General features: G+C 34.0%; 1 protein-coding gene across 1 annotated transcript in view; it reads left to right on the forward strand.

Annotated features, from left to right (window-relative positions):
• The window catches only part of Ndst4 (N-deacetylase and N-sulfotransferase 4), a 252,847-nt gene extending 226,018 nt beyond the window's left edge, over positions 1–26,829 (forward strand). The window contains exons 8-14 of the mRNA XM_046459045.2: positions 4,599–4,695; positions 9,491–9,614; positions 11,497–11,671; positions 17,142–17,312; positions 18,341–18,450; positions 22,037–22,139; positions 23,995–26,829. Of these exons, the coding sequence (XP_046315001.1) occupies positions 4,599–4,695; positions 9,491–9,614; positions 11,497–11,671; positions 17,142–17,312; positions 18,341–18,450; positions 22,037–22,139; positions 23,995–24,114 (900 nt within the window). The 3' untranslated portion in view covers positions 24,115–26,829. The remainder of the gene's footprint in view (positions 1–4,598; positions 4,696–9,490; positions 9,615–11,496; positions 11,672–17,141; positions 17,313–18,340; positions 18,451–22,036; positions 22,140–23,994) is intronic.
• The last annotated feature ends 1,022 nt before the right edge of the window (positions 26,830–27,851 follow it).

The following is a 27,851-nucleotide window of genomic DNA, read 5'->3' on the forward strand; positions in this document are numbered from 1 at the left end:
ACTAAAGCAGGACTATGCAGGATTTAAAAATGAGTACTGAATACTAAATTTATTATTTAATAGAGTATAAAATATTTCTGTTGAAATACAGTATTCAATTAATTAATTAATTAATTAACTAATTTTGTTGTCCTTTCTTAAGACAAATTTTTAAAAATCCAAGATATATAAAATCTTTTCCAAAGTAAATTCTAACATAATGCAGCTGTCTGTATGTATACATTGCTAGCCTTTTTATTCTGTGCTTTATGCTTATTCCAGTGGGAGTTGAGGATAGAAAACACATTTGTATCAAGTGCATCTTTTAATTTCATAGAATGTGAATGGTCACTGCCCGTAAGTAGTGTTCTTTAGAAGCAGAAGCTGAGAGAAGGATTCAGCTGTAAATGATTTATTGAAGAAATGTTTTCAGGAAAAAACTATAAGGAAGTTGTGTGATTGAACAAATAAAGGGAAAACCCTGGGTGAAGATGTGTTCTTGGCAAAGTATCACCTTGACTTGGTCTTCAGGGACAGTTAGTCACACAATTGCTTCACCTCAAGACCAGCAGGTCTGTCTCTTGTACCTTTGCATCAGCCACCCCTTGAGAGTGGGGAGGGTCTGTCATAAGGCTCTTATCCACAAGCCCAGGATCATTCTCAATCTGCCCCACTGAAGGCCATTAGCTGTTGAGGGGTTGGGAGGGGGCAGATAGGGTAAAGTTGCACACACACACAAAAAAAGATATTTTTACTGTAGAAAAGAACATCCACCATAGTATACTCCTAGTTCCTGTTCAGCTCCACTTGGTTTTTTATTATGGGTAGTCCCCCAAATTTTTCTAAGATTCTATGAACATAACCCCTGGAGAAACTTAAAGGAAAAGAGTTATTATGAGAAAGTATAACTGCCTTGCTGCATTTAGTCCTCAAACTGAAAGCAAATTTTCTCCCACCTTGTCCCCTCTTCTGGATTTCCCTCTCCCTTGGCTCATGCTGTTTCTAGAAGCTGTGACTGTGGACTCGGCTAGTCTCAGAACCAAATCAGTCCCCGTAGCTGTAGTTTGTTCCACTAACTCACCTCTTACAAATTGCCCCAAGATATGACAAAGAAAAGGTGTGCTTCAATAATAATAACTTAAGTTGTGAAGCAAGGAGCTCACTGTGGTGACTCTGTTCTGGTTGTCACCCAGCATTTGTCAGACAACGGTTGCTGTACTTTCCCATTTACAACCAAACCAGGTGCGGACATATTGAGCATCCTAGTGGATTATTTGAGTGCTAAACACAATTCTCCTATTCCCACTGTGTGGTAGCTACACTGATTCCTCATGATGATCCAGCTTAATCATCTCCAGGAGGATGATTCATTTCTGTCTGCTAGACTACTGGCACAAGATGTCCAAAGTGACCAGGCAGAAATTACACATTCCAGTCTGGTCATACTCCTACCAGCCCCCTGGTGGGAGTTTTCCTCCTCAGGAACTAGAACTCCAAGACACACAGAACATGAAGTCATGGAAATGAAACTACAGAATGAGATTGACGGTGAATAGGTCTGCTCCTATATCCATTCCTTCATTCCTGAACTTAACTATACTATACTTTGGAGACATGGCACCAGGTACTAGCTTTCTATTTAAAGAGTCCACTATATCTTCAAGCAGGAGCCTCAATTTCATCTTGCAATAGGTCTTTTCACTAGATAGTGGGATAAGTTGAAGGACCAGTGACTCTCATGGTCATATGTTCATTACCACACTTCCTTTACCAGAAAGTGGCTCCTTTTATCTAAAAAAATATATATTATATGCAGTAACATGTCAATGAGTCACTCTGTGATGGCCAAGACTATGTGGGCAGAGAAGGTAAATGAATATTTTCAATATATGTCAGGACTGATCTGGATGAATCACTGCCCTTTTCAGGATGGAAGTGTCCAATATAATCAATTTCACACTAAGTGACAAGAAAATGCTATTTCTGGGATTTACAAATGATTTCTGTTACTGTCAGGTCAGATATTCAGCAGCAACAGTAAATTGAACAGACTAGAGGAGAAAAGGCCCATGCATGCTTCCATTTTGTTCCTATGGCTACTGCATTCGTGAGCCCTACGCATCAGCAGTGGGGTAGTGAGAAGAAAGGTTTGGTAACATCTGGTAATACCTGGAACTGGCTGGATCATACTGTCCATTTGGTTGTTTAGCATCTCTTCTACATTGGATACTCTCTGATTGTACATTAAAATACAATGCAAATTCTCTTTGCTCACTCTGGATCATAGCTATATTCACATGCCTCTTCCTTAGCAGTTACAAACCATAATCTTCCTAGGCTGTTATTTCAAGTTGTATGGCCAACTTGTCCTATGCTGTTCATCACTGCTGAATAGTCTGTCACATCCTTACCTTTGGCTGCTTACTACTTTATCCACATACAAAAATAATAGATGACAAGTACATTGTCCAAAATTCTGCCAATTGGAGGCATTAGCCAATGTTTTCAGGACCCCCTTCCCTAAAGAGGGCTACAATGTATCAGGAGTTCACAGGCTTCTACCAATACATGAGTCAACCCTTTCATGATCCACGCTTGGATTTTTCCCTCTTTGTTACCTAGAAGAAAACCTATCATGAAACTACATAAATAAGCAGATGGAAAGGTATCAGTGGAACCGTGTCCAGTGACATAGGGACAGGAGACACTTATTTATAAGCTCTCAGCATGAGGCCAATCCCAGATGTACCACTCTCATTGTACAACAAATTGTTACTGGACACACCTGAACTTATTTGGTGGATTTGTCAGTACCAGTTAATGATCAATAGATATGACAACATGATCACATGAATGACCAAAGATAAACATTGTCTTCTGGAGTCCAACATAAAATCAGAAACTGTTGTTTGGATTATTTTCTTTAGAGGGTGTACCTTATTATAGAACCTTAGGTGTGTACATTGGGTTTTTATTCAATGGCTTTCCAGAAACTCCACTTGACACAGATGCCATAGTGTATCAAAGTCTGCCAGGATATATGGGCCAAATGTAATGGTGGTTTTTACCTCAGCTTTACCCTGCAAACCCGTTCCTTACTCTGGGCCCCATTCAAAATGTTTCATAACAAGCGATAATTGTTTCCGAGCAATACTTTGGCCTGCAAAGCCCAACGAAGTCTATCAAGCACTGTGCTTCCTTCTTAGCAATAAGAATCATAAAGTAAAGCTGGAGTTGTATCTCAGTGGTAGAGCACTTGCCTAGCATGTGTTAGGCACTGGGTTCAAATCTCTGAAACACATTAAACAAACAAACAAATAAATATGACCATCTACAACTAAAAATATATTTTTTAAAAATCACACAGTACAATAACTCACCCTTTGTTATGGACAAGATGTCCAAGTGAGTTCCAGATGCCCACACCTCTAGGAACTTCAAAGGTAGTAGACTTCAAAAATTTTATGATTGTTTTCCATCCTCTGAACTGTAGGCAGCCAGAATGCTTGCCAGTTGTCCAGTTAACACCATGTCATCAATATAATGGGCCAGTGTTAGGTTTTGCCAAGTGTCAATATATTTCAGTTCCTTTCAGGCTATATAATGATACTAAGAAGAATTGATTTTAAAGCCCTAGTTTTGAAAAAAAAATGCTAAAATTTTAATTGAGGAAAATAATTTTTCTCAAGCATTTTAAAAAAAATTGTTAAAATAAAATTTGAGCTGGGCATGGTGGTACATGCTGATAGTCCTGTTTACTTAATGGGCTGAGGCAGGAGAATCACTTGAGCCCAGGAGTTTGAGGCTAGTCTTGACAACATAGTGAGACGGCATCTAAAAACAAATTGATAGTAATTATTTAAGGAAAAAAAATACTTAAATATATATTTAAGTAATATCTTCCTTTAATGATTTTTACTTTCTTCTTTTTAAAACAAAATTTCCAAGTAGTGTAGATGGAGATTTAGCAAAGTAATTATTGAGAGTTTAAATGGAATAGAGATTAATTTTTGTATACTTTAATTGAACTTTGGAACTTGAATTGTAATAAGCATTTCTAGATAGATCTTCAGTTTTTAATTGGATAAACATATTCTGTGTTGGAATAGAATGCTGAGAAGTTTGATATTAGCAAAATGGTCAAAGGAATTGTAATTAAAAACAATTCATTTGACTGGAACTATCAAGAAATTTTTGTCAAAGAAAATCCCTTTGAATGGGAAACAACTGAAAATATTTATATTTGGCCTCTAATATTTAGATGTTTCCATTAGAATTGAAAATGAGCTGTGAAACTATGACAAAAGTCTAGTTAAGGTTTCTAATAGGCAGCTGTAAAACAAAACCCCCTGAATAGAGTAGTATCTCAGGACTTAGTACCCAGCCGAACATCAGGTGATGACAGTAGAACTATCTGATGCTGAGCTGCAGGCTTGAGGTGACAGAAGACGCCAATCCCTTTGTAAGAAAAGAATTTAGAAATCAGAGAACCAGAGTAGGATCTAATGCCTGGCTCTAGGGGATCAGACAAGAATTTGATCTCACCTTTTGAAGGATTGTTAGGGAATAGAGACAGGCCTGCAACACTCAGTAAGATTTACTATTCTTCCTTTTTGCAGAATCCATGTGATGATAAACGACATAAGGACATCTGGTCTAGGGAGAAAACTTGTGACCACTTACCAAAATTCCTTGTGATTGGGCCTCAAAAAACAGGTAAGCACAGTCAATTGTGCTACTTGCTTTATTATTATTATTATTATGCAAACTATTTTTGTATGGCATCATGGGACCAGGTTTTGCTTTGTGAAATTTTTTGACATCCATGCAAATTCATTATTGAATTGCTTTTCTTCCCCATGAAGTCCCTATATGCCAGGAACCTCATGAAGACCTTAATGTTGCCATTAAATGCTCTAATTACAGATTTTAAAGCTGTTTCAAGGTACAAGCCCAATTTTTGAAGATTTTGAATTTATGTGTCACCTGACTTTTAATTTTTACTCTTTATATCTTTGCTAATTAATTCCTGAATTAAGGTATGAAAAAGTGATTTGAACAGACTTAAGCTATTTTATGCTGCACATGAGCTTTGAATTGATTTTTGTCCAGAGCCACTGCCATGGTTGCTTTCAAATATCTTACATGTGTGATTTATAAAAATAATCAATTAGCACTAATATGCTTTATTTTCTGATAAACCTGAGTTTTACCAGCCATTTTTTCCTTGGTATTTTCTCATGCGTTAAAGGACAACTGTAATAGAACATGGTAAAAGAGAGTGCAAGTATTTCACCAATAAGATGACACTTTCAATTAGAATATTTTATACTTTCTTCAGTATGTGACAGGTTTATACACTTTGCTCATGTCCTGATTAATTAAAGTTTTTATTGAGTTGCTGTATTTTGAATTCACTACTTTGACTGAAAGCATTTTCATCAGTGAATGCACAAACCATAACCCAAAACAAACAGGCGCAGTAGTAAATAAGCCTGACCCCGATGAAGATATTTGTAATACAAGCAAGTAGATCATTTTAAAGGTTGTGGGCAAAATTTCCAGACTATTAGATATTGGTTGTTGAAATCTTTCCTTCCTCTAGGAATATAAATTGCATTACCACAGTAAGTTAACACATGTGCAGGGAGGGGGAAAAAAGCAGAATGTATTTTCAGATAGATCATTTGGTGTTGTTGTTGTTGTTTAAAATGTGCATTAATTTTCTACCAAACCCCTTACATAAGTGCTAACTCTGGAATGACTACTAAAGAAATAAAACCTTCCTATATTGTAAAATCATGTTAAAAATTTAATTTAAAGGCATGTCCTCTGTCATCTGTCATTGAATATTATTGCTTCTTAGTTCTCCTAGAAAATTACAGGTTAGTAATGATAAATATGTTTTTCCTCCATGCTCTTTGTATTTATAAAGACAGTAAGTTATGCCTTTAGATTTTATATTTGACCTACCAGTATGGCAGTGATAAAGATTTTTGCTGGTTTTGGCTTAACCAAGACAAACAAGTAAGATGTTCAAACAAAGAAATTGGATGATAATATTTTATGTACTATGAAAATATTATTCCAATATGAAAATGGTTGTAATAATTCCTAAAAACCCAATCAGAGAAGGCTAAAATCATATTTTGTTCTGTATTATTTTCATTTGCACAGCTTCCTCTGCTGTCAGAGACTGTAAATTCCCTAGAGGGGAGTCACAGATAAAGCCTAACAATCTGGCCTCAAATGCACTTGCCTTATAACAATTTAAACATGGTACATACATCCCTTACAATAATGTAAGATACCAAAGAGGTCCTCAAAGTCTTGTTTTCTCTGTTGTTGTGGGAGAATGGAAGGACAGATGTGACATCCCACCTTGCCTTTGCCAAATCTTATGAGGGATTTTCATTGGCTAGAAGTAGGTCAAGGAATGAGGGCAAAGAGAAGACAAATAATCAGAGATGACAGTAGCCCTGGACTTAAGATACACAAAGCTCAAATTGTAGCCCTTCTCTATTCCTTCAGACAGCAATGAATACTTCATCATTCAGAGTCAAATTTTAGTATTGCCATGAAAAAGAGAATTTCTAATAGGGTCAACTTTTGTGCAATAACTCCAAGACCATAATTCGTTGGCCATAAATCTTCCAGAAGATCAGCTTTCCCATTGTCAATATTAATTTCTCATGATTTGGCTGTCTTACTCTGGTTTATTAAAACTAAAGAGGAGTTGATTATATATAAGTAGAGTTTCTCTTAGAGTATACAAACTCTAAAGCTTTTTCTTCTTCTTTCACAAGATATATCAAAGAAATTAGATAAGAATGAGTGACAAGGATAATGAAACCACAGGTGATAATAAAAATGTATACATTTTGAGGTTGTAAGCCCAGATTTTAGAGCTGATTCTGTGACTATGAAACCACGTGTCTCTTGTCCCTTGTTGAGAGAACTTTCCCTCTCCTTTCTGTCAGAGGACTCCTGATGTTCTCTAACTCCTGATGGAATGAATCTATAGGGTTCAGAAAACAAAGGCTTTGACTCTCTGTATCCCAGGGGAGATCTGGATTCAATTCCACAAGCATCCCAGTGATTAAACACTTCTTCATATCACTGAGGGACATTATAAAATATCTATTAATTCCGGGCACAGTTGTGCATGCCCGTAATCCCAGTGACTCAGGCGGCTAAGACAAAGGGATTGCAAGTTCAATTCTAGCCTGGGCAATTCAGTGAGACCCAGTCTCAAAAGGAAAAATAAAAAAGACTGGAGATGTAACAGTTACTGAACACCCCTGGGTTCAATTGTCAGTACTAAATATAAAAATAAAACAAAATATATTATTGACAGTTTAGTAATAATTTGGAAATCGTCCTGTATCTAAACCCTAGGTTCAACCACATTCAAAACCTTAGCAATATTAAATTTTTTTCTTAGCTGTCCTGTAGTTCTGAAATCTCTTTCTTTCTCTTTCCTTCTTCATTCTCATAATGAGTTAAATATTTGAAGGTAATTCTCAACTTAAAAAGACAGTTCTGCATTCTGTGAACACTTTCAGCTTTTGACTATGTCTAATTCACTTTTTCTCTGAAACACTTTTGCTCCTCCTCTCACATTGTATCCTTTTGAACTCCTGTTATTTTCAGGAACAAATCAGATCAGTTCTTCAAGACTCCTCTCATCCCTCATGACTTTTAATCTTACACTGTGTTTAAGATACTTCTTTGGGTGGTCTTAAATTCTCTATTTTGGGTGTTTTTTTTAGATGGACAGAATAATTTTTGTTTTATTTTGATTTGGTTTTGGGTACTGGGGATTCAACTCAGGGGCACTCAACCATTGAGCCACATCCCCAGAATTATTTTGTATTTTATTTAGACACAGAGTCTCATTGAGTTGCTTAGAGCCTTGCTTTTCCTGAGGCAGGCTTTGAACTCGTGATCCTCCTGCCTCAGCCTCCTGAGCTGCTGTGATTACAGGTGTGCACCACGGCAAATAGCAGATGGACAGAATACTTTTATTTTATTTATTTATTTTTATGTGGTGCTACTAAGGATCGAACCCAATGCTTCACAAGTGCTATGCCACTGAGCTATATCCCCAGCCCCAAAGTCTCTAATTTTTAACCAATTTTCTCTCTTTCAGTTTTCTTTTAAGTTTGTTTGACTTGATTCTATAATTATTATTTCTTAAAAGTCTTTTCAATTAGTAATTAGCCTTCATAAGGGAATATCTTATTTTTTTCCATCCTATTAAACTGAGAGCCACCCATTATAGATGTTTTAATGTGTCTGTTGTATCTTGTCTACTGTGTAAAGTGATAGTCTCACTAATTCTTAGAGCACAGTAGCCTTTGCTCACAAAAGTTTGAATTGTATTAGACCAAAATGCCACTTATCTGATGACCTCTGCTTCTATATCTCCCAACTGCAATGATTATTATTCTGCCAACCCACATATCATCTCCAGTTCTCCCAGGTCTGAGACATCTGAAAACCCTACTTTATTCTAATGTGTCATAAAAGTTGTGAAACTTTTCAAGAAGGGAATCCTTGATTTATATGAGCTATGATGACCCAGTCACTTCATGAGTCCTTTCTGCTATTTCTCCCAGTCTCTGGCCTGTCATTGATAGAAATAAGCTTCATGGATCATATCTGAGATGTCTATATGTGGACACTAAATTGGTTCCACTGGCTAGTCTGTTCTGCCTTGAATATCAGTCATCAGATTTGGTTGCCCTGTCCTTTTGGGAGAGAACATTCAAATGGCCATCTTTCTAGAATTCTGAGCTACTCTTTCAATCTTGTTGAGTAACACTTAGTTTTCAAGGAAAAACTTTAGAATTACTTCCTTTTGGAAACCCTCACTGACTTCCCAGAACTTAAATCACCCATTCTTCTCAAATGTTGTAAGAGCACACTAGTTGTCTCTTATTATAATATCTTCCCCACTATATTAAAATTTCCTTGACCCAAGTCCTTGCATGGACTTTAAATTCATCAAGGGCAGTATACTTGTTTTTCTTATCAAGAGTTATCACCAACCATTACTTTAGGGTCATATACAGAATAATACAGCAACATCTGTTGAATAGTTACCTAATCTGCATTTTAATGGCAGTTCAGGACCCATCAGTTTCAGGTACTGTGTCTGATGCTAGAGATAAAGGTAGAAGCACCCCATGCCCTTGATGCTCCAGGAGGGAAATTGAACTGCATTATTCCTGAAGTTCTACTTTGGCTGGATTATCAGTCTGTTCTAATTTCTCTGTGTACTCATATTAAATCAGATGTTTAAGTAAAAAGAATCACAGAGAGAGATAAAGACACACTTGAATTGTTACTACATGAAAAATACCTAAGAGATGTCAAGGACATCATTTTGACAACGGAAAGAGTTGGTCTTCTGAATATTACTTTTTGAGCAAAGGAAAATACTATAGTGACAATTTTTCTTTCATTTTTATTTCATATAACCTTTACCTTCTTTTTTTTGTAATAGGAACAACTGCACTTTATTTATTTCTTCTTATGCACCCTTCTATCATCAGCAATCTCCCTAGCCCCAAAACATTTGAAGAAGTTCAATTTTTTAATGGAAACAATTATCACAAGGGAATTGACTGGTAAGAAAAATAACAAAAAATAAACTCCATTATGAACACATGCTCCATCACTGCAGAGCAATTATAGATGTATGCATGGCATCTGCATAATTACAGAATAAATTTGTTATGTTCAATTCTACCACAGTGAATTAGAAATTAATTTATAATGATGATATGTTTAATCAGTGTTGCCTATAATTTGATTTGGACAGTGCAATAATGATAATATTTTTCTGGTAAGTTAATATGATTGAATAAAAAACATTATGTGATATTTTTCATCAGAATTATTCATAAGGATATTTAAAATTCTCTTTAAGCCTACTATTATTTTACAGTGCCTGAATTTTTTTATTAAACGCATTACTTTGTCTTCACAATGATGCTTGAGGAAACAAATAAATCAGTACGTTGCTTTATTTTGTACTATGTGACATGTATCTTCATTAACCCCATAGACTGTATATACTGTATTACAATATAAGCTGATGTTTGTCATGCAAATAATGAGAGCATTTCCCAAACCATATCAACTCTAATAACACACATGCATGAAAAAATGTTAATTGGTACTTGAAAAATTATAAGTAATTTTAATTATCATAAAATTTTTCATAAACTAAAAAAGAATAAACTTGGTATTGGAGATGATATTCACTCTGGTGAGTTTTCCCTAGCTCTATCCCAATTTGCCAAGACAATATTGTCCTAAATTTAATTTTTAATTCTCAGGTATATAAGGCCAATCTTACCTGAGGAAATTTCCCTCAATTTTGTGGGTCATCATCATGCATGAACTTGTCCTGAGTGAAAGACCCATTCCTTTTAGATGCAGGATTTAGGATTAATGTCAATCAAGAGCAGTGCCAGTGAGCATATCTGGTTTCCCATCATGAGCAGAGATGTGACCATTTTATGTCTAGGATATTACTACCCTACCTTAATTTTAAAAGACTAAGTATTGAAATTACATGCATATTATTAAAAGCAGAACAGCAGTTTTCTCTTATCTGTGAATTCAAATGGAACACAAATTGTTAAGCAGGAATATAGATGAGATTCTTCAACACTCCACATTTGGGAAACATAATAACAAATGTCAAAGAGGAAAATAAGTGTCTTATATGAATTCTTAATTGCTCTCATTATTTATTTCTAGAACATTTGAGGGTTAGAGAAGTGATGAGCTGTAAGGAGGGTTACACACATAATTAAAGCCTTGTACTGAATTAACCTCAAAACATATTGATTCCATAATCTACACACAGAGGAACGTTCCAACAGCATATGGAGAAATGAACCTACTGAGGCACCACAGGATCAACTGGCAGGAAATATCCCCTTAATTACTCTAGATAGACTATAATGTGCTCACATTGCTACATATACTACAAATTATGCAGCAGCTAAAAAGGAGAACAGCCATCCCTTAATCTGTTTAGTATTTTATAGCTATTTTGACTTGCACATTTTTGTATCTTGTGAACTTCAATCTCACCTTAAAAATTTCTTTCACATAATTTGCAAACACACATTAACTATATTAAAATATTAGCGAAGCAAGATGGTATAATTTTCTGTTTTCCAGGAATAAACAATATTTCTGTATTTGGCTTTTGATAACACAGAGTATCAGCTCAAATGTACAGTATTTTCCCTTTGTTCTGTATCAAAACTACTTACTCCATTTCATTCCTTCCCCTGCTCCAAATAAGTTATTATAATGATAATATTTTGTGCTTATTCATACTCAGTGTGTATTGAATATCTGTTATTCGGGCTACTTTATAGCATAATAATTACAAATTGGTCAAATAAGTGTAAAATGTTCAAATTGCTTCCTAATCAGAGTACAGGTTAAATCAAATCTCAGGTTAATCATCTCTCTCTCTATCTTCAGGTATATGGACTTTTTTCCTACTCCATCTAACATTACAAGTGATTTTCTATTTGAAAAGAGTGCTAATTATTTCCATTCAGAAGATGCTCCCAAGCGAGCTGCATCTCTAGTCCCCAAAGCCAAGATCATCACAATCCTCATCGACCCTTCAGACAGGGCATACTCTTGGTACCAGGTATGAGCAATGAAAAACACTGCTGAAAGCATTTAGTCGTAGCTTGAATATAGGCAATGGTGAATCATGAAAATAAAAACCAGATACACTGAGATTCAAATATAAAAACACATATGTATACATATATATGTATTTGTTATACATATATTCATACACATATATAGTTGTATTTGTATAATGTATAAATATGCATATATTTATGACTATAAAAATTGAATATTTAACTCATACTATCAACTTGGACAAGGATTTTCAAGCATAAAATAATAGAAAAAAATCATATGTCAAAGAATTAATAAATTGCCCAAACTATACAATCATGTCAAATGTTGGTCTTTAAAAAATTAACAAAATTAAAAGTCAGTATGTAAAAAGGATAGTTTTAATAAATACAGGGTAAACAATTTATAAACAAAATTTATAGGTAATTCTTCCAAATCACTAAATAAAATGAACAGTATCAGTAATAAAATGAACAAAAGGCACAAACAGACAATTGTATACACGTACAACAGAAAATTGTATACACATTGCTCAACAGTTTATGGGAAAAATGATCAAACCAATTAGGTATCAATAAAATATAAATTAAAATGAAAGTTTTATAATATCTTGACAAGATTACTGATACTTCTGTTGGCAACAGTGTGATAATAAAGGTTGATAGCATTCCAAAAGAAAGGTACATTTGGGATATTTTCTGAAAACTTGTTTGGTAAGAGCATCAAAAGGTGTGTAAAGATCTTTTCAGTGTGATTCCTTTTTTGGGATTGAAGGTACAGAAAATTTCAAAGGTATGAACAAATATTTACATACATTGTAGCACTATCTATAATAATAGGAACAAATGAAAAGGTAAATGCCTGACAATATTGATTTGTGTCACACTGAAGTGGAATATTGTATGAGTATGTTTCATTATGGTTCTAATCAATAAAATGGTAATTAAAGAATTGTGTTTATTCTGTTGTGTGAATAGGTACTAATCATAAAGATAAATAATTAAACATTGTGATTATGCTGTGAGGAAGTACGTAAAGGTGCTCCAAGAGAATTCTCTAGGGAAATGAACTACCTGGAACTGAACGATGAATACATAAGTAACTGTGTGAAGGGAGAAGGCAAATGGAGGAGAGGGAGAGGTATATGCAAAGTGCACATGGTATATAGAACCATAGTACACAGAGGCACACCAGGGCTGCCATTTTTTTTTTTAGCAATTAAAAGCCTTTGCAAATAGTAATCAGTGTGTTACTACCAGATTTTCATTTAGAAAACATTATGTTATCTGCTATTTGAAGAATGGATTGGAGTATGACAAACGGTCATTCAGTGAAGTCAAACTAGAGGGTATTGCAATAGGCTTGCTGAAAAATGGTGGTATAAGTAGAAAGTGAAGGAAGTATAAAAATATTAATAGATGTTTGGAGATTAGAATCAATGAGCCTAAGAAGGAAGTATGAAGGATGAATCAAGTTTCCTTCCAATCTGGGAAACTACATGATGCCCATGCACTCCCATGCAAAAAGATGTCCTGAAGAAGGATACAGTAGATCTCCTGGTAGGGCAGGAGATGTGAGGCTAATGAAAAGAAAAGGATGATTATGACATATGGATTCTCATCTTAACAGAAAGGAACAGTAGAATTTATTGGCATTATGGGGAGGGGGTCCCAGTTGGAGACAGAAATCTTTGAATCTGCCACATGAGCCATAATCACAAAAATAATGAAATGACCCAAGGAGATAGTTTAGAAATGAAAAGCACAGAGCAGATAAGGTATCAAAAGGGACAAAAAAATAACAGTCCCAGTGAAGAAATTCAGGAACATGGTGACCTGAAATTTAGGAGGAGACAGTGCTGCCAAATGCAGGTGGTGACACAGTGACAAAGAGCTGCTATGAAATTACACAATTGGGTAAAACAAGGCCTTAATTCTTTTCATTGATTTGAAAGATAAGGCAGGAGTTAAAGCCCCTAGCCACAGAGTGAAAAGAGAAAAACTAGATGGGTTTGGTTGTAGAATAATAAGCAGGGATGAAGGAATAGTAATAGCATTTGCAAGACTCAAAAATTGTGATTTTAAAGAGAAAAAACAAGGTGTTGACTTACTATATAGGAGCTGAAGTGGGATCAAGGGAAACATAGTATGTGTTATGTAGTGGTGGTGATTTGATTTAAGATAGAAAGTTTCCAAAGAAAAAGAAGTACAGGTAAGGAGAGAAAATGAGTAGTAAACCCTGTGAAGAACCAAGAAGTGATAGCCAAAGTAAATAGGTTAATGAATAAAAATACATTTTAAAAACATGAAATTAAACACATAGAATTTCTAAGGAAAAACTATATTGAAATATATTTATCAGAATATTTTAAACTAGTAATAGTTTTATTTACTAAACCATTAATGACAAGTTCTAATGGCGAGTCAAACCACTGTAATATTGATGAGCATAAGCAACATTTTGATATGTCTGAAACACCTATAATGTGATATAAAAATAACTGATTTTTGTTGGTGGCAAAATTACAGGTAAGATAATTAGTGTGTCTACTGTCATCATTCACAATTAAAGGAAATGTTAAATTTCATTTAGAGGTTGCTGAAAATAAAGAGCTTTTGTTGTTATTGTTGTTGTTGTTGATCCAAATTCATAGACCTCACTATATTCTATTAATGGGTCTCTGTCTAAAAATCTCTGGCATGAAACTTGAAGGATGTTGGAGAGGATGAATGTATGTGCTAGTAAATTCAGAGAAATGGAAGACACTGTGATAGTCTGTCCTTTGGCAAATTAGAATAGTTTAATCTGATGAAAAGGAGACCAATAGATTAGGGAGCTTGCATTTTGAAGAGATGAATAAAAGGGGATATGAACTTGCACATGAGTGGGATAAAGCTGACCACAGAAATGTAAATTGTCTACAGGAATGATAACTTATTGAAATTGTTGATCTTGAATTGTGGTAACAGGGTATATATATTCCAAAATATCAACTATGTGAATGAATTTTGTGTATGTGTATGTTTAATAAATATGGAAATGAATGGGAAAATTAGGAAGATTTACTTAAAGAAAATTTAAGGGTATAAAAGAAAATTTAAGGGTATAAGACAAATAATTTCCATAAAAATTTTATTCTTCATTTTTCTTGACTTTGCAAAATTTCTTCAATAATATGTATTACCAAGAATAAGTAACAAAAGCCAAAAATGTGACATTACAAATTGGCATTAAAAATAGTTGGGGATTTAAATAAAATGCTTGGATTAGAAGCAAGATTCATAAGTTACCATCAGAATCTTTGAATCAGTGTTCCCACAGGATAAAAAAGTAAGTCTTTCTCAGTTTATGAAACTCATATTGCAAAGCAAGATAAATTTATTTTTTTAAAATGGTGCCAAAAACATTAAGATGCTAATCCTTAATTATAAGTTTTAAATATTTGGAGGAAATGTTGAGGATTTTCCTAGCAGAAAACATAGTCATTGCTTTTAGCAAATTAAAATAAATTTTTCACATAAATTAAACCATTTAAGTAAAATAGAATTTATATAATGTATGTCTTCTTTGTACCTGCTTTTTCAAATAAATTCTTTGAACATACAGATTTGAAAGGAATTATTTTTTTCTGATAATACTTTTTATTGCCATATTGCTGAGAGCAGGGCCCCAAAGTGTTCCACACTTCAAAATAATGTAGCCTATTACTTAGCTAGTCCTGTCTATTCAGTAAATACCATAAATCCAAAGCTCAGCAGGTATAATTCAGAAACTCCTACAAATGTCACCTGCCACTGTAATTTCTACCCCATATTTTTATAATGGACCTCACAGAGAACTAAAGTGCTATTTTTGCCATAAAATATGTCCCTTTGTGACTTCCAGGTCATATTTTTATGCTAATCTTAGTCACAGGAATATGAAGAAAAGTTAGTGCTAAACTGGTATAAATCAATACAGAACAGATTAAGTACACTTCCTGATTATCACTGTTTATAATAGAAATTTTAGTGTTACTGTCCTGCATTCATATGCCTACGGCTTATTTATAATTCTTTATTCATATGATCTAATTTCTATACATTTTGTTTATTGAATGAACTATAAAATTTCTGTATTCTCAGCATAGTGAATATACATCTAGGAAGGACAATGTATATACAATAATTAGGGGGATTTTATTAGTCCCACCAATTTTCCACTCACTAGTTACTCTTGAACTATTCCCCACTTCCTAAATCATCTTTACTCTTTTAGTTGTTTTATTTCTAACTCAAATATAAGGCTTATTACTCACATATGGGGTCTGCTATTACACAATCATATCAGATTCCATTATATTTTCATCCTTAGCCTTACTAGATTTTCTTCATATTCACTTTTAGATATCTCACACCACCAAATCATTTATCCCTACACGCATCATCCACCTTCACTCAAACTTACCTTATATGATAAAGTTCTCTTAGTTCCTATGTTCGTTTATTTCGGATTAGCAATATCTTTCTTGTAACATATTAACTTAAAAGTTTCAGCCATTGAAAAATGTTCTTTTATCTGTCATCAGAATTAACCCCTTATTGGCTTGGCTGTCACCACAAGTAACTTATACTGCTAGTCAAATACATGACTTTGTTACAATCTAGTACTCTATTGACTCCCACACTAGATTTGATTTCTTTGAAGATAATGGTTCTAGGTTATATCTTTTTATCTCAGGAACCTATAGCTGTTCTTTGTTCTAGAAAGATGCATAATAAATGCTTGTGAAATTGTATTGACTGAGAAATTCATCTCTCATTGAGTTGGGCTCTTTCCTGCTCGACCAATGAAAGTTTGGTATAAAAGACTAAGAGAATTTTGTACTGAAAAAGTAGGAGTGAAGTAGTACTTGAGAATTAGCAGTGTTAGTTGGAAACCCATAGGAGAATGAAAGAACCTTGATTAACATCAACATGAATCTGAAACCTAAACAAACATGATAAATAGATATCTGCCTTCTCCACAGCACCAGCCATACTGAGAAATGGGAACGTTAGACCCTGGAGGAGCAGCTATAATGAAATAGTGGGCTCTGTAATATGTAAGCTCACTCTTGCCCATCTGAATCTCATTTTATCAGACTTGATTTGTCTTGTCCCTGATACTTTTTCTCTCCTAATCAGATCCACACAGAAAATTCTTGTACTCTGTCTCTGCTTTTCAACTAAACATCTTAGACATGCACATAACCACAAGCTCTCTGCATATCACCTGATGTGTAGTGAAGGCTGGTATTTTACAATAAGCAATGTGCCAGTGCCTATTTTAATAAATGCAGTTTTGACCATATTTTTCATTCTATAATCAAGTACCTTTATTATTTTGTGATATGAAAGACACACACATCTCACACGTGCACACACTCATTTATATAGCTACAGAAACATTTTGAAAAACTAACCTTACAACTGACTTTTTGTTTAAAGCACCAACGATCACATGAAGATCCAGCTGCCCTGAGATTTAATTTCTATGAAGTTATTACAACAGGATATTGGGCCCCATCTGACTTAAAAACTTTGCAGAGGAGATGCCTAGTACCTGGATGGTATGCTGTCCACATAGAAAGATGGCTAACTTACTTTGCAACTTCTCAGGTAATGTCCTGATATTAATTTCCTCTGTTAATTACATCATGATTGTGTTTCACTGACAAACAGAAAAATGTGAACAAACATTGCCAGGGATAGAAATTTATTGTCAAAGAAAATTGTATGTAAAGACGAAATGTGAATTTTTATTTTTAATTTCACAATTACTATTAAAATTCTATTAAGTGACTCTGAAACACATTCCTAGGATCCTCTTTTGAATAGTAGCTGGTTTCACAATGGTAAGTTCTCCCAAAGGAATTTCGTATGATTCACAGGCAACACCTTTCAACTACTAGTAGAACTGACAGTTAATTTGTGGATTTCCTTATAAGGACAGAAGGAGCTCATGCACTAGACCACCACAATACAAAGTACTGTAGCATTTCCCGGAATATATAATATAGCCCAAAATAAGGATTTCAGGAAATATCCATATTCTTATAGTTTTCATTCCAGATCAGGGCATAATTGAAGGCCCAGAGAATGGACTTCAGCAATGACATGTTTTTCTTTTCTTTTTAAACATTCCTTTGGTAAATCTGATCTTCTAGAACAGTAAATGAAGGTCATAAAGACAAGAACAAACATCTTCCTCCACCATCTTGTCATGGTTTATAACACTAGATGGATCTTTTTGATCTGGATGACCAGTAGTTCTGTCTTTGACTCCAGGTTTGCCCGTATGAGATTTGGTAGTCGGGATGCTTATCTAATTACACTACAGATGGAAATATTCTGTTCTCACTGAAGTACTAACTCAAGAGAGTGTGTGTATTTCTGACTTAGAATAAAGTAAGTGAAGGACTATCACTTAAGAACTCCCAAAAAAATAATCCCCTATGGCAAACTTTAATTATTGTTAATTGAAAGGATGCAAGAAGAGCAAACATTAAAATGTGTTCTAAGTAGTTCATGTTTTCTTCCTATTCATACTGACCTAATTTATTAATGTCATACCAGGTCAAGGGAAGCAGCACAGTCTATTCAATTTAGTTTTGTTCTTCATAAAGTGACTATTTTTGACTTTACAGTTGCTAATTATTGATGGACAGCAGCTGAGATCTGACCCAGCTACTGTGATGGATGAAGTCCAGAAGTTTCTGGGAGTTACACCTCATTACAATTACTCTGAAGCACTAACGTGAGTTTATTCTCATGCTTGATTTCATTTCCATTATTTGCCATCATAAATTATCACTGGTAGGTGTGTATATAGCACCATATACTAGCTATGAATTTATACATCATTTTGCCACTCAAAAGCAGTCAAAGAAATATCTTCATTACTCATGTAGTGTCTCCCTTTTGAATGCCAGGAATACTTTATCTTATAGAGTATTTCATATTATGATGAATGAATTCCCCTATTTTGGAGCTTTTCCCTAGTACCAGTTTGGTTAACTAAACTTTTCACAAGTCTACTCTATGCAGAAAGTATCCTAGAAATTGAAGCTACAAAGATGAGAAATATATTCTCTTCCTCTGAGTAATTTACAAGTTAGAAATGAAATATCGATGGACATCTTTCCTTCTGTGAAAGTGCCCAGCCCCAAATTGGGAATGAAGTACATTCATGTTTCATTCTGTATTTACTAAAATATTTACAAATAAATGAAAGCATGTATCATACTCCAGCTGTCCATTGTTGCATCTCCAAAACTACTGGCATGAATTAACAGCTATTTTAGGACACTTATGGATTCTGTAGCTCACGAATTAGTCAGGCACAGCTGGGATAGCTTGTTTTACTCATTATCTCAGGTCACATCTGGGAGGACTTGAGTATTTCAATATGACCCAAATGGCTGAAGACTGAAATCATTGGGAGGCTTCTCCATCCACATACTTGGACTGGGATGGCTCAAAGGCTGTGCTTAGTAGGCTGAAGATTCCACGTGGCCTCTCCTGGTACTCAGCTTTCTCACAGTGGCTGCGTTCCAGGAGGGAGTGAAATGTTGAGGAAGCTGTGGTGCAAGAGAGTCATAGACTTCTCTGACCTAGACTTGCAAGTCATAGGACATTGCTTATGCTGCCTTCTGATGGTTACTGTGGTCACTAAGGCCAGTCCAAATTTAAGAAAGGAAAATGAGATTCCACCTCTTAATAAGGAAAGACAAGGTCATGCTACAGAAGAGCATGTGGGATGGAAGATTTTGTTACAGTCATCTTGGGAAAATAAACCCATATATTAAGGTAATTTCAAATGGGCAAGGAGGAATATAAACCAAAATAAAATCTCCAAGAAGCCAAAACATATTTTAAAAGGGCATGGACTTTGCTCATAAACATTCCCCCCACAAAGTCAGATACAAAGTCTATTAAATTTTACACAAAATTCTAACAAGCCTGATTATGTAATTTCCCAGTTCACAGCAGATTAGAATCAGCAATTAGACAATTAGAGAGGGTAATGGAGGGACAGGAAAAGCAGTAACAAGATTTGGTTGTTCCTTATCCACTAAAATAACCCTAATGAAGTTTTTAACCTACACATGGAAATAGCAACAAACAAGGCATGCCCCTGTTGATTTAGTAGACAATCTTCTTATAATATGTTTTGCATTAATAGTTATTGATGCTGACATACCTTCCCTGCTCCTCAGTATTAGTTTAGGCAATGCTTCTATCCTGTTTACTACAAATAGTTGCTCATGGTTCAATAAACCTGGAAAATCATACTTTTGGGAGGAAAATTATAAGCAACATAAAATGGGAATTTTGATATCTCTCACATATCATAAAATTAATAACTAGAGTGATATTAAGTGTAATAAAGAAAGTCAACTCATCTTCTAAAAGTTGACTAACAGTTATTTGAGAAACATTTTCCATCTTAATTTCACAATTTCATGCCTACTCAAGTAAAACAATGAATTGATACAACTTAGGGAAGATAAATAGCCTTTGTTAGATTTAGGATATACACAGTTGCCAATACAATAAATGAAAATAGGACAGCAAAATGACGCAGATTTAAGGCTATGTCTATCCTTTTTAAAAAACTTTCAATACTCTAGACTTGCAATATTTTAAATGGCTCTTCTTGCTCAGGTTGTACTAAGCTCTGCTTCACATGGCTGCTGCAGAGAGCAAGGAGAGACTACAGTCCACCCTGAGTTTTCCACACTACCTGAGAGCAAAGGAGAGATGCTCAGTGTGTGTATAAATATCTCAGCTTTGTTGCCAGTGCTGTATTTTACCTTAACACAGTTAAATATTCTCATCCTGAGGCAGAAAATGCTGTTTGGGGCACTGTTATGCCGACTTCCCCATCTCATTTTGCACAGCATGCTGAATTGTTTTTCCTCTTGGGAAATTAATGAAAACTGGAGAAAGGACTGTGATAGGCAGGGAGCAGATTGAAAAGTTCAGGTTGGAAATGACTCTGTCTTCCTTTTATCCATTTAACTAGTGATGTATTTAATTTTAATTGATAACATGTACTAGGACAACTTGGACTGCAAAGATCAGGTCTCTAATAATAGGCTGGGCAGAGAACTGTGAAGAAATTTCCTTCTCACCCTAAATGAGTTCACATATGTGCAGATGCAAATTGCAGGTGTACCAGTATTATAGGAATGGGCCCAGGGCAACAAAATATTCCGCAACTAATTAACTTTACATCCCAGTCAATTATGCTTCATCCTTCTAAAACATCTGCTGAGCAACAAAAAATGCAAACCTTTTCAATGTTTTATGCATGCGGCAAGTCCCATAGCAATAAATTTAAAATTTCCCTGCTTATTTGGTTCATTCTTTCATTTTCCCTATCTTGTTAGTCCTAAACAAAAATTCTTATACATTTCACTTTAAACAAAATAATCAGGCCACACATCCTTCCTTTTGTAACTTGGTGCAACCATGGAAGCAAAACAACATTAGAATTTCCTTTAAGAGTATAGGAACCTTAATCATCCAATAGGATTATCTGCCTTCAACAAAAAGAAAGAAGAGCTGTGTAATCTTTCACTCACCATTTGTATTGCCGGTATCTCATGTTGTCTAACAACAATATAATTTCCTTTTTTTAAAGTGAAAACATTTAAACTATTAAACAAAATGAAGCGTTTTCCAAGTTGGAAAGTTTAATTATATTTGTATTCAGAGTCATATGCCTACATTACATTTAGGTTTTTTTAATATACATCATAGAATGATTTCAAAGAAATGTGTGTGTGTGTGTGTGTATGCATGTGTATGAATGATTGAACTCAGGGACACTCAACCACTGAACCACATCCTCAGCCCTATTTTATTTAGAGACAGGGTCTTACTGAGTTGCTAGCACCTTACCATTGCTGAAGCTGGCTTTGAATTCCTGATCCTCCTGCTTCAGCCTCCCAAGCCACTGGGATTACAAGTGTGCACTACCATGCCCTGCAGTGTCAACATATTTTGTCAGTGATCATAAGCAGATAAAATATCCTAAAGGTACTTTATATATGGAATGTGATTTTGATGTTGGTCCCTGATTTTATATAGAGTCATAAGTAAAATATAGAATATAACAATTTCAATGTCAAATTGGACTGAAGGCATTACTTAAAATGTATACTAATAGTTTCTTTTATCTCAATGTCCCCTCTCAAATCAGCCGAATCTGTGGAAACTAATTAAGTCAAAACAATGGGCATGAAAAACTACATTTTCTTTAGTTAATTGGTGAGGCTCTCTCACTGAAAATTCTATATACAGTTTATAATCTTTAAATGTTTCATCTAATATAGGTTTGATCCCCAGAAGGGCTTTTGGTGTCAACTACTGGAAGGAGGAAAGACCAAATGCCTTGGAAAAAGCAAAGGCCGAAAATATCCACCCATGGATCCAGAGGTAATATTCTCCTAATATGAACTGCTATAGCAAAAAATCTGTTTATACAGATATTTCAAAATTAGTAACAGAGATATGCTCCCATATTCTGATCTTTTTTTTTACATCAGTAGTTTATACATTTAGAAGATGAGAGAGATAACTAGATAGACAAAGGGTTGATCAATATCCCTATAGATTTTTTCCTATTGGAATGCAATTCAAACTTAAATATTTTCCTTTTCAAATGTGTGAAATACTTGTTTAGCAAACAAGTGATTTTTACATAAAATATAGAAAGATCATTCTTGTACATTTAAGACACTTATCCAGTCCCTGCACTATGACTGATCCTGAACTAAGCAATGGAGAGGATACACATATAAAATAATTATGAACCCACATTTATTAGAGGATAGAGAAATTAGTTTTGGTCACAGATTTACAATAAGATAACAATGACAAACTAAATTCCAAAAAGACCAAAAAAAAAAAAAAAGAAGAAGAAAAAGAAAAAGAAAATCTCAACAGAAGTGAAGATAAGTGAAGTAAAGTGTTAGTGTTATTCTAGGGATGGGAAACCAACAGCAATTGACTCAGGTATCCTGAGTATATCTCTGAAGGCAAGGTGAGCAAAGGGAGGACGCCAGTGATGCACGTGTTACTATGGAGACAGAAGTACCAGAAAGTCCTTCAACTGTATCTCTGAACTCAATTATTTCAAAAGGATTTCAGAAATCACTTTAATCTGCCAAAAATCAATGTACTGTTCCCACTACTGCTATAAACATCCAAATTTGAAGTGTTTACACTCTGGTTTAAGGGTAGAAATGCAACGAGAGGCCTGGTGAATGGTCCAAGATGCAATGTAGTTGTCTTAAATCCATTTCCACAGTACATACAAAAGTTTCCAGGCAGTTTTATGAAGAAAGTGACCCATTCGTGTTATAATATTGGGGAGAGCTTGAAAGAGATGGTAGAACTTTTTCATGTCAGATAGACAAACTATGTGTGGGCCATTGCCACCTATACTTACATGGGAAAAGTGTTCAATTCCGCTGATTTGCTGAAGATTCACAGAACTATGTAAACTGGGTTATAATATGAAGGAAGAGACATCAAGAAAAAAAAAGAAAGAGACATCAAGAAAGAAAGGCTAATTACAAATTTTCTGTTTTCCAGAAGTTTGTGTAAATAAAAGTGAACCATGAAACTAAAACCATTGATATATTTTAGCCTTAATTTTTACCATTTATCTAATAAAGGCCAATCTCTCCAGTTTGACAAGTAATATAAGAATTTTTTAAAGACCCACTTCAGAGATCTTATGGTATTTTGAAAGTAGAAAGCTCTTAATGATTAAAACCATCTATATTTGATCTGAATAAATATAGAAAAATTTTCTGTAATGTGGTAAATTATTTTTTGCAATCATGGATTTCAGTTTTTGTGATTATTTGTGCTTACTTTTAATTTTTATTCTATGCTGCAATTTTTAAAAGAAAAGTTATAATATGTTTTGCATTAACTTCTATATATCTGCTTCCTCACCAGGTACCTACCTATTCTTCTCTAGTATTATACTTTCGTTCTCACTTTTTTCTCTGTGGGATCATCATGGATCCCACAATAAATATGTATTATAATGATAGATAAGTCACTTAGCACACACCTGGACCTATTTTTTTTTATTTTTCAGCTATTCTTTTTCCAAATTTTTCTAAAAGACTAAAATGAGCAATGTTTGAGGAAAAAAATAAGGTAGTTTGTAAACATCTCTATCATAACAGAATTTCTTAAGAAATACAGGTTTCATAATCTGGTTTGAGAATATGATAAATGCTTTCAATCTTTTTTTTTTCTTTTTTCTTTCCAGTCTAGAACTTTCCTCTCTAATTACTACCGAGATCATAATGTGGAACTGTCCAAATTGCTACATAGACTGGGGCAGCCTCTGCCATCGTGGCTAAGACAGGAGCTACAGAAAGTGAGATAGCACTGGAGACAAGAATCATGCCTCTCAAGATATTTACTTTACTATTAAGTAGAAAAAACAAGCCCCACAACTTTTACCCCTTGTTGCATTTGTGATTGTCAACAGAGGACTATATGAATAAATTTCCTTCGATCTTTTTCATAAAATGAAAACTGTTATATATGCACGTATTGGCAGTTACTAGCACCAATCCCTATGTAAGCTCTTCAGAAAAAAAATTGTGGGGTTTTGTAGTATTACCAGTTTCTAGTGTGGGGACTATCATACAGCTCAATTCCTCTGTTAACTAATTTTCAGAAACTGTGTATGACTACTAATGCTGATTATATGCAAAGAACCTATTAAAATTTTGAGGAAAAGATAAGGACTGAGGTGTTTGTAAATTAGGTTAGTGGTAACCCAATAGCTGAATAAAGGGCTAACATTTTCCCTTAATTTACAAATAATTTGGGTTTTTTTAAAAAGAAATTATAATATCACACACATTTATTTTTGAATAATTTTCATTTACTTTATTTAGCCCACATATATTTTTCTCTGTTTACTTCCCTTTATGAATTTCCTTGACTTCCTAAAGAAGTTGTGAAGTTGTACCCTGCCATATTTTTTGTGTCTTTTCATCTTGTAAAAGGGGCCTATTTGAAAAGTTCTGTATTCACAGATATCACTGGTTCGTCAACCAGGAGAGACCATTCTCAGTGAACCTGACATTGTGGTTCCACTAAAATCTATTGGAGAGTTTCAGGGGGGAATTAAAAAAGGGCGCGGGGGTAACTGTATAACATCACTATTATGTGAAAGGCCATCTTGAAATGGGTCCAGAAATCTTAGCCTACAGCATATTAATCCATATAATTTCACTTTGACAATGATGAAGTAGTTATATATATTTTTTCACTATAGAAGAAAAAATTTTATTGATAATTCTGGAATGAAAACACCAAGTTGTATTTGCAGGTATAGTGAGGCATTGTGCCTTCTATATAGTATATGTCAATCTTTTTAAAGCATGAATTTTTCTTATATGCCAGTATATCTACAATTGTAGAAGATTATGTTTTTAATGTCTATTTTAAGAAAGAAATATAGTCTAAAACTTACCTCTTCAAGCATCACTAATTCTCTAACTTGAACCTAATTACTCAGTCATGTCACCCAAAAATCAATTTCTAGAAAAGAGGTAATCTTTCTGTCTTGGAATTATAAGGTCCTATCATATTTGGAGGTTATTATCATGCTAGTGGGATTTTTATCCCATTTGTCAATGATGATATATTAAGGCTTGGTTAATCTTTTCCATGATACATGAAGGCAAAATTTCAACAGAACAGTAAATCATACTGACTCTGGTAATATTACCCATCAATCCATCCTTCCCCCAGAGTAATTTTTCAAAGACTGTAAATAATACTAATTTTCCCTATAATTTGAGAAATTATATTTGCACTAATTCAGTAGCAAAATGAAGGTCTATGTCTTTGTTTTTCTGTATTTTGTTTGTTTTATTTTAAGCAAGCAAATCAAATTTGGGCATTTTAAAAGAGAATCAGGGTTTTTACATATTTTATTTCAGAATCCAACTTTGTGTTTATGTTTCATTATGATTTTTATCTGTTTTCTTTAGCAAAGAAAGTTCTTGATCTTTTTTTATTCAGAAAAATGTAAGATTTTTTTTTCATAGGTACAAGTTGATATAAATGTCAGTGACTTTGGTGGTTCCACTGTTAGATGAGCAGCTCCAACTCACCTTGTTACTTAGGCAGGTCTGTGCTTCACAGCATCCTTTAAGAACACTTAAATAAGAGTAATTGGGTATTTCTGACTTTCAATTATTTGTATACTAGCCTCCTCTTGTGTATATTCTAATTCTTTCTTAAGATTAACTCTTTTTTTGCCCAGTAGAATAAAAGAGATAGTGATAGGATGGAGGGCATATATTTTTCAAGTGAAATTGACAAACCTCAGGATACTCTAGCACATCATCAGATTTTTTAAAAATGTAGCCCATTTTCTGAATTTTCTCCTTGTTTTCTAAATAATGCATACAATTTAATTTATCTAGTTACAAATATCTGAAAGCAAAAATTTCCCAAATGTGACTGTCCTCTTCTCTCCTGGTTATTTCAATCAGTGTGTACATTTTTCTTATTAAGTTTGATAACGAAGACAACAAAATATATTTCAATTACATAATTCATCTGCGTCTGACAATAAACTACTTGGGACTCTGGATTATAAGATTTTGTACCACAGTAAATCAGGAAAATCTGTATCTTGTGCTTGGCACAGGGGAACACACCTATTTTAAGAAAGAAAAGTCTAAAGCTTATGTCTTCAAACGTCACTAATTCTCTAACTTGAACCCAATTACTCAGTCATATCACCCAAAAATCAATTTCTAGAGAAGAGGTAATCTTTCTGTCTTGAATTATAAGGTCCTATCATATTTGGAGGTTATTAACATGCTAGTAGATATTACATCGTGGTAGTAGACCTGTTTCAACTATTCACTCTGGAGGTTGAGACAGGAGGATCCCTTGTCCTGAGGAGTTTGAGGCCAGCCTGGGTAACATAGTGAGTCCCCATCTCAACAATAACAACAATAACAAAAGGATATCCTTATTGATATCCAGAATAATTGATTCAATATTTAATATATGTAATTCTTTAAAAATTTAAATTAAATTCTATTTCCTGGTTGTAAATGAAGTAATTTTTAAAAATTTAAAAATACTTCCTGAAGCCTTTGAGCATACTAATTTCTTCTGATTTTCTTCATGTCTTTGCTCAAGTTGCCTCTCAAATATAATTATTAGTTACTTTGATAAAGGCAATAACAATATTTCATTCTAATTCTTCATCAAAATATTATATATGTTTGTCAAATACTCATCCCTAAAATTCTATTTTATGAGAAGTCATCCAAAATCAATTTATTTTTGTATTTAACAATGACTCAAATGTAATTAAATATACAACAAGGAAGAGCACTAGTACACTTTCTATCACTGTATTTTTTGTTAAAAAATACAACTTTTAATTTAATGACAGATTTTATTTGCCTGGATTTTAACGCGCATATCTTACATTAGTTTTACATAGTTTTGTTTTTCTCTCTCACAGTTTTAATGTAATATAAAGTGACCTATTTACTATGAGTAATAATTTATTTCTAGTTATAGACAAAAATATAAATAGATATATTTATGGTAGAAATAAAAGTTCTATTTCTGGTAGCTAGATAATATTAATTATTTGTTTGATGGAAGTCCCTCAAAAACAATAATGCCTAACGATTTCAAAAAGAAAAAAAAAAAACTGGTAGTCTTGCAAATAGGACTGTTTTGTTTTTTTAATCAACTATAGGAATACAACTTAGACACGAAAATACACATATTTTAAAATATATATGCATTATGCAAATGTATATATGCATATATGTTATGTCTGAGAAATTTCAACTAGTTTTTGACCACCCAAATTCCATTTTCCACGTCTGCCAATGAGAAAGGTGGGTAAAGCATAGAGAAACTGTCTTTACTGGAATGTAAACTGTTAAAGTAACTGATGTAGTATGTGCATAACAGGTGACTGGTTCTCTTCTTCAGAATAAACACTACTGTTGGTATGGCCACTAGAGTAATGTTTTAAATTCCTCTGAAACCCAAGGGTTCAATCAATAGCTGATTGTTTTCCTTTCTTTATCTTTGTTCTCTAAATTCTAAACATAAAATAAG

Source organism: Marmota monax, unplaced genomic scaffold (genome assembly GCF_021218885.2).
Source record: "Marmota monax isolate L192 unplaced genomic scaffold, Marmota_monax_Labrador192_F-V1.1 WCK01_AAM20220418_F8-fsc00002, whole genome shotgun sequence".
Classification (NCBI taxonomy): domain Eukaryota; kingdom Metazoa; phylum Chordata; class Mammalia; order Rodentia; family Sciuridae; genus Marmota; species Marmota monax.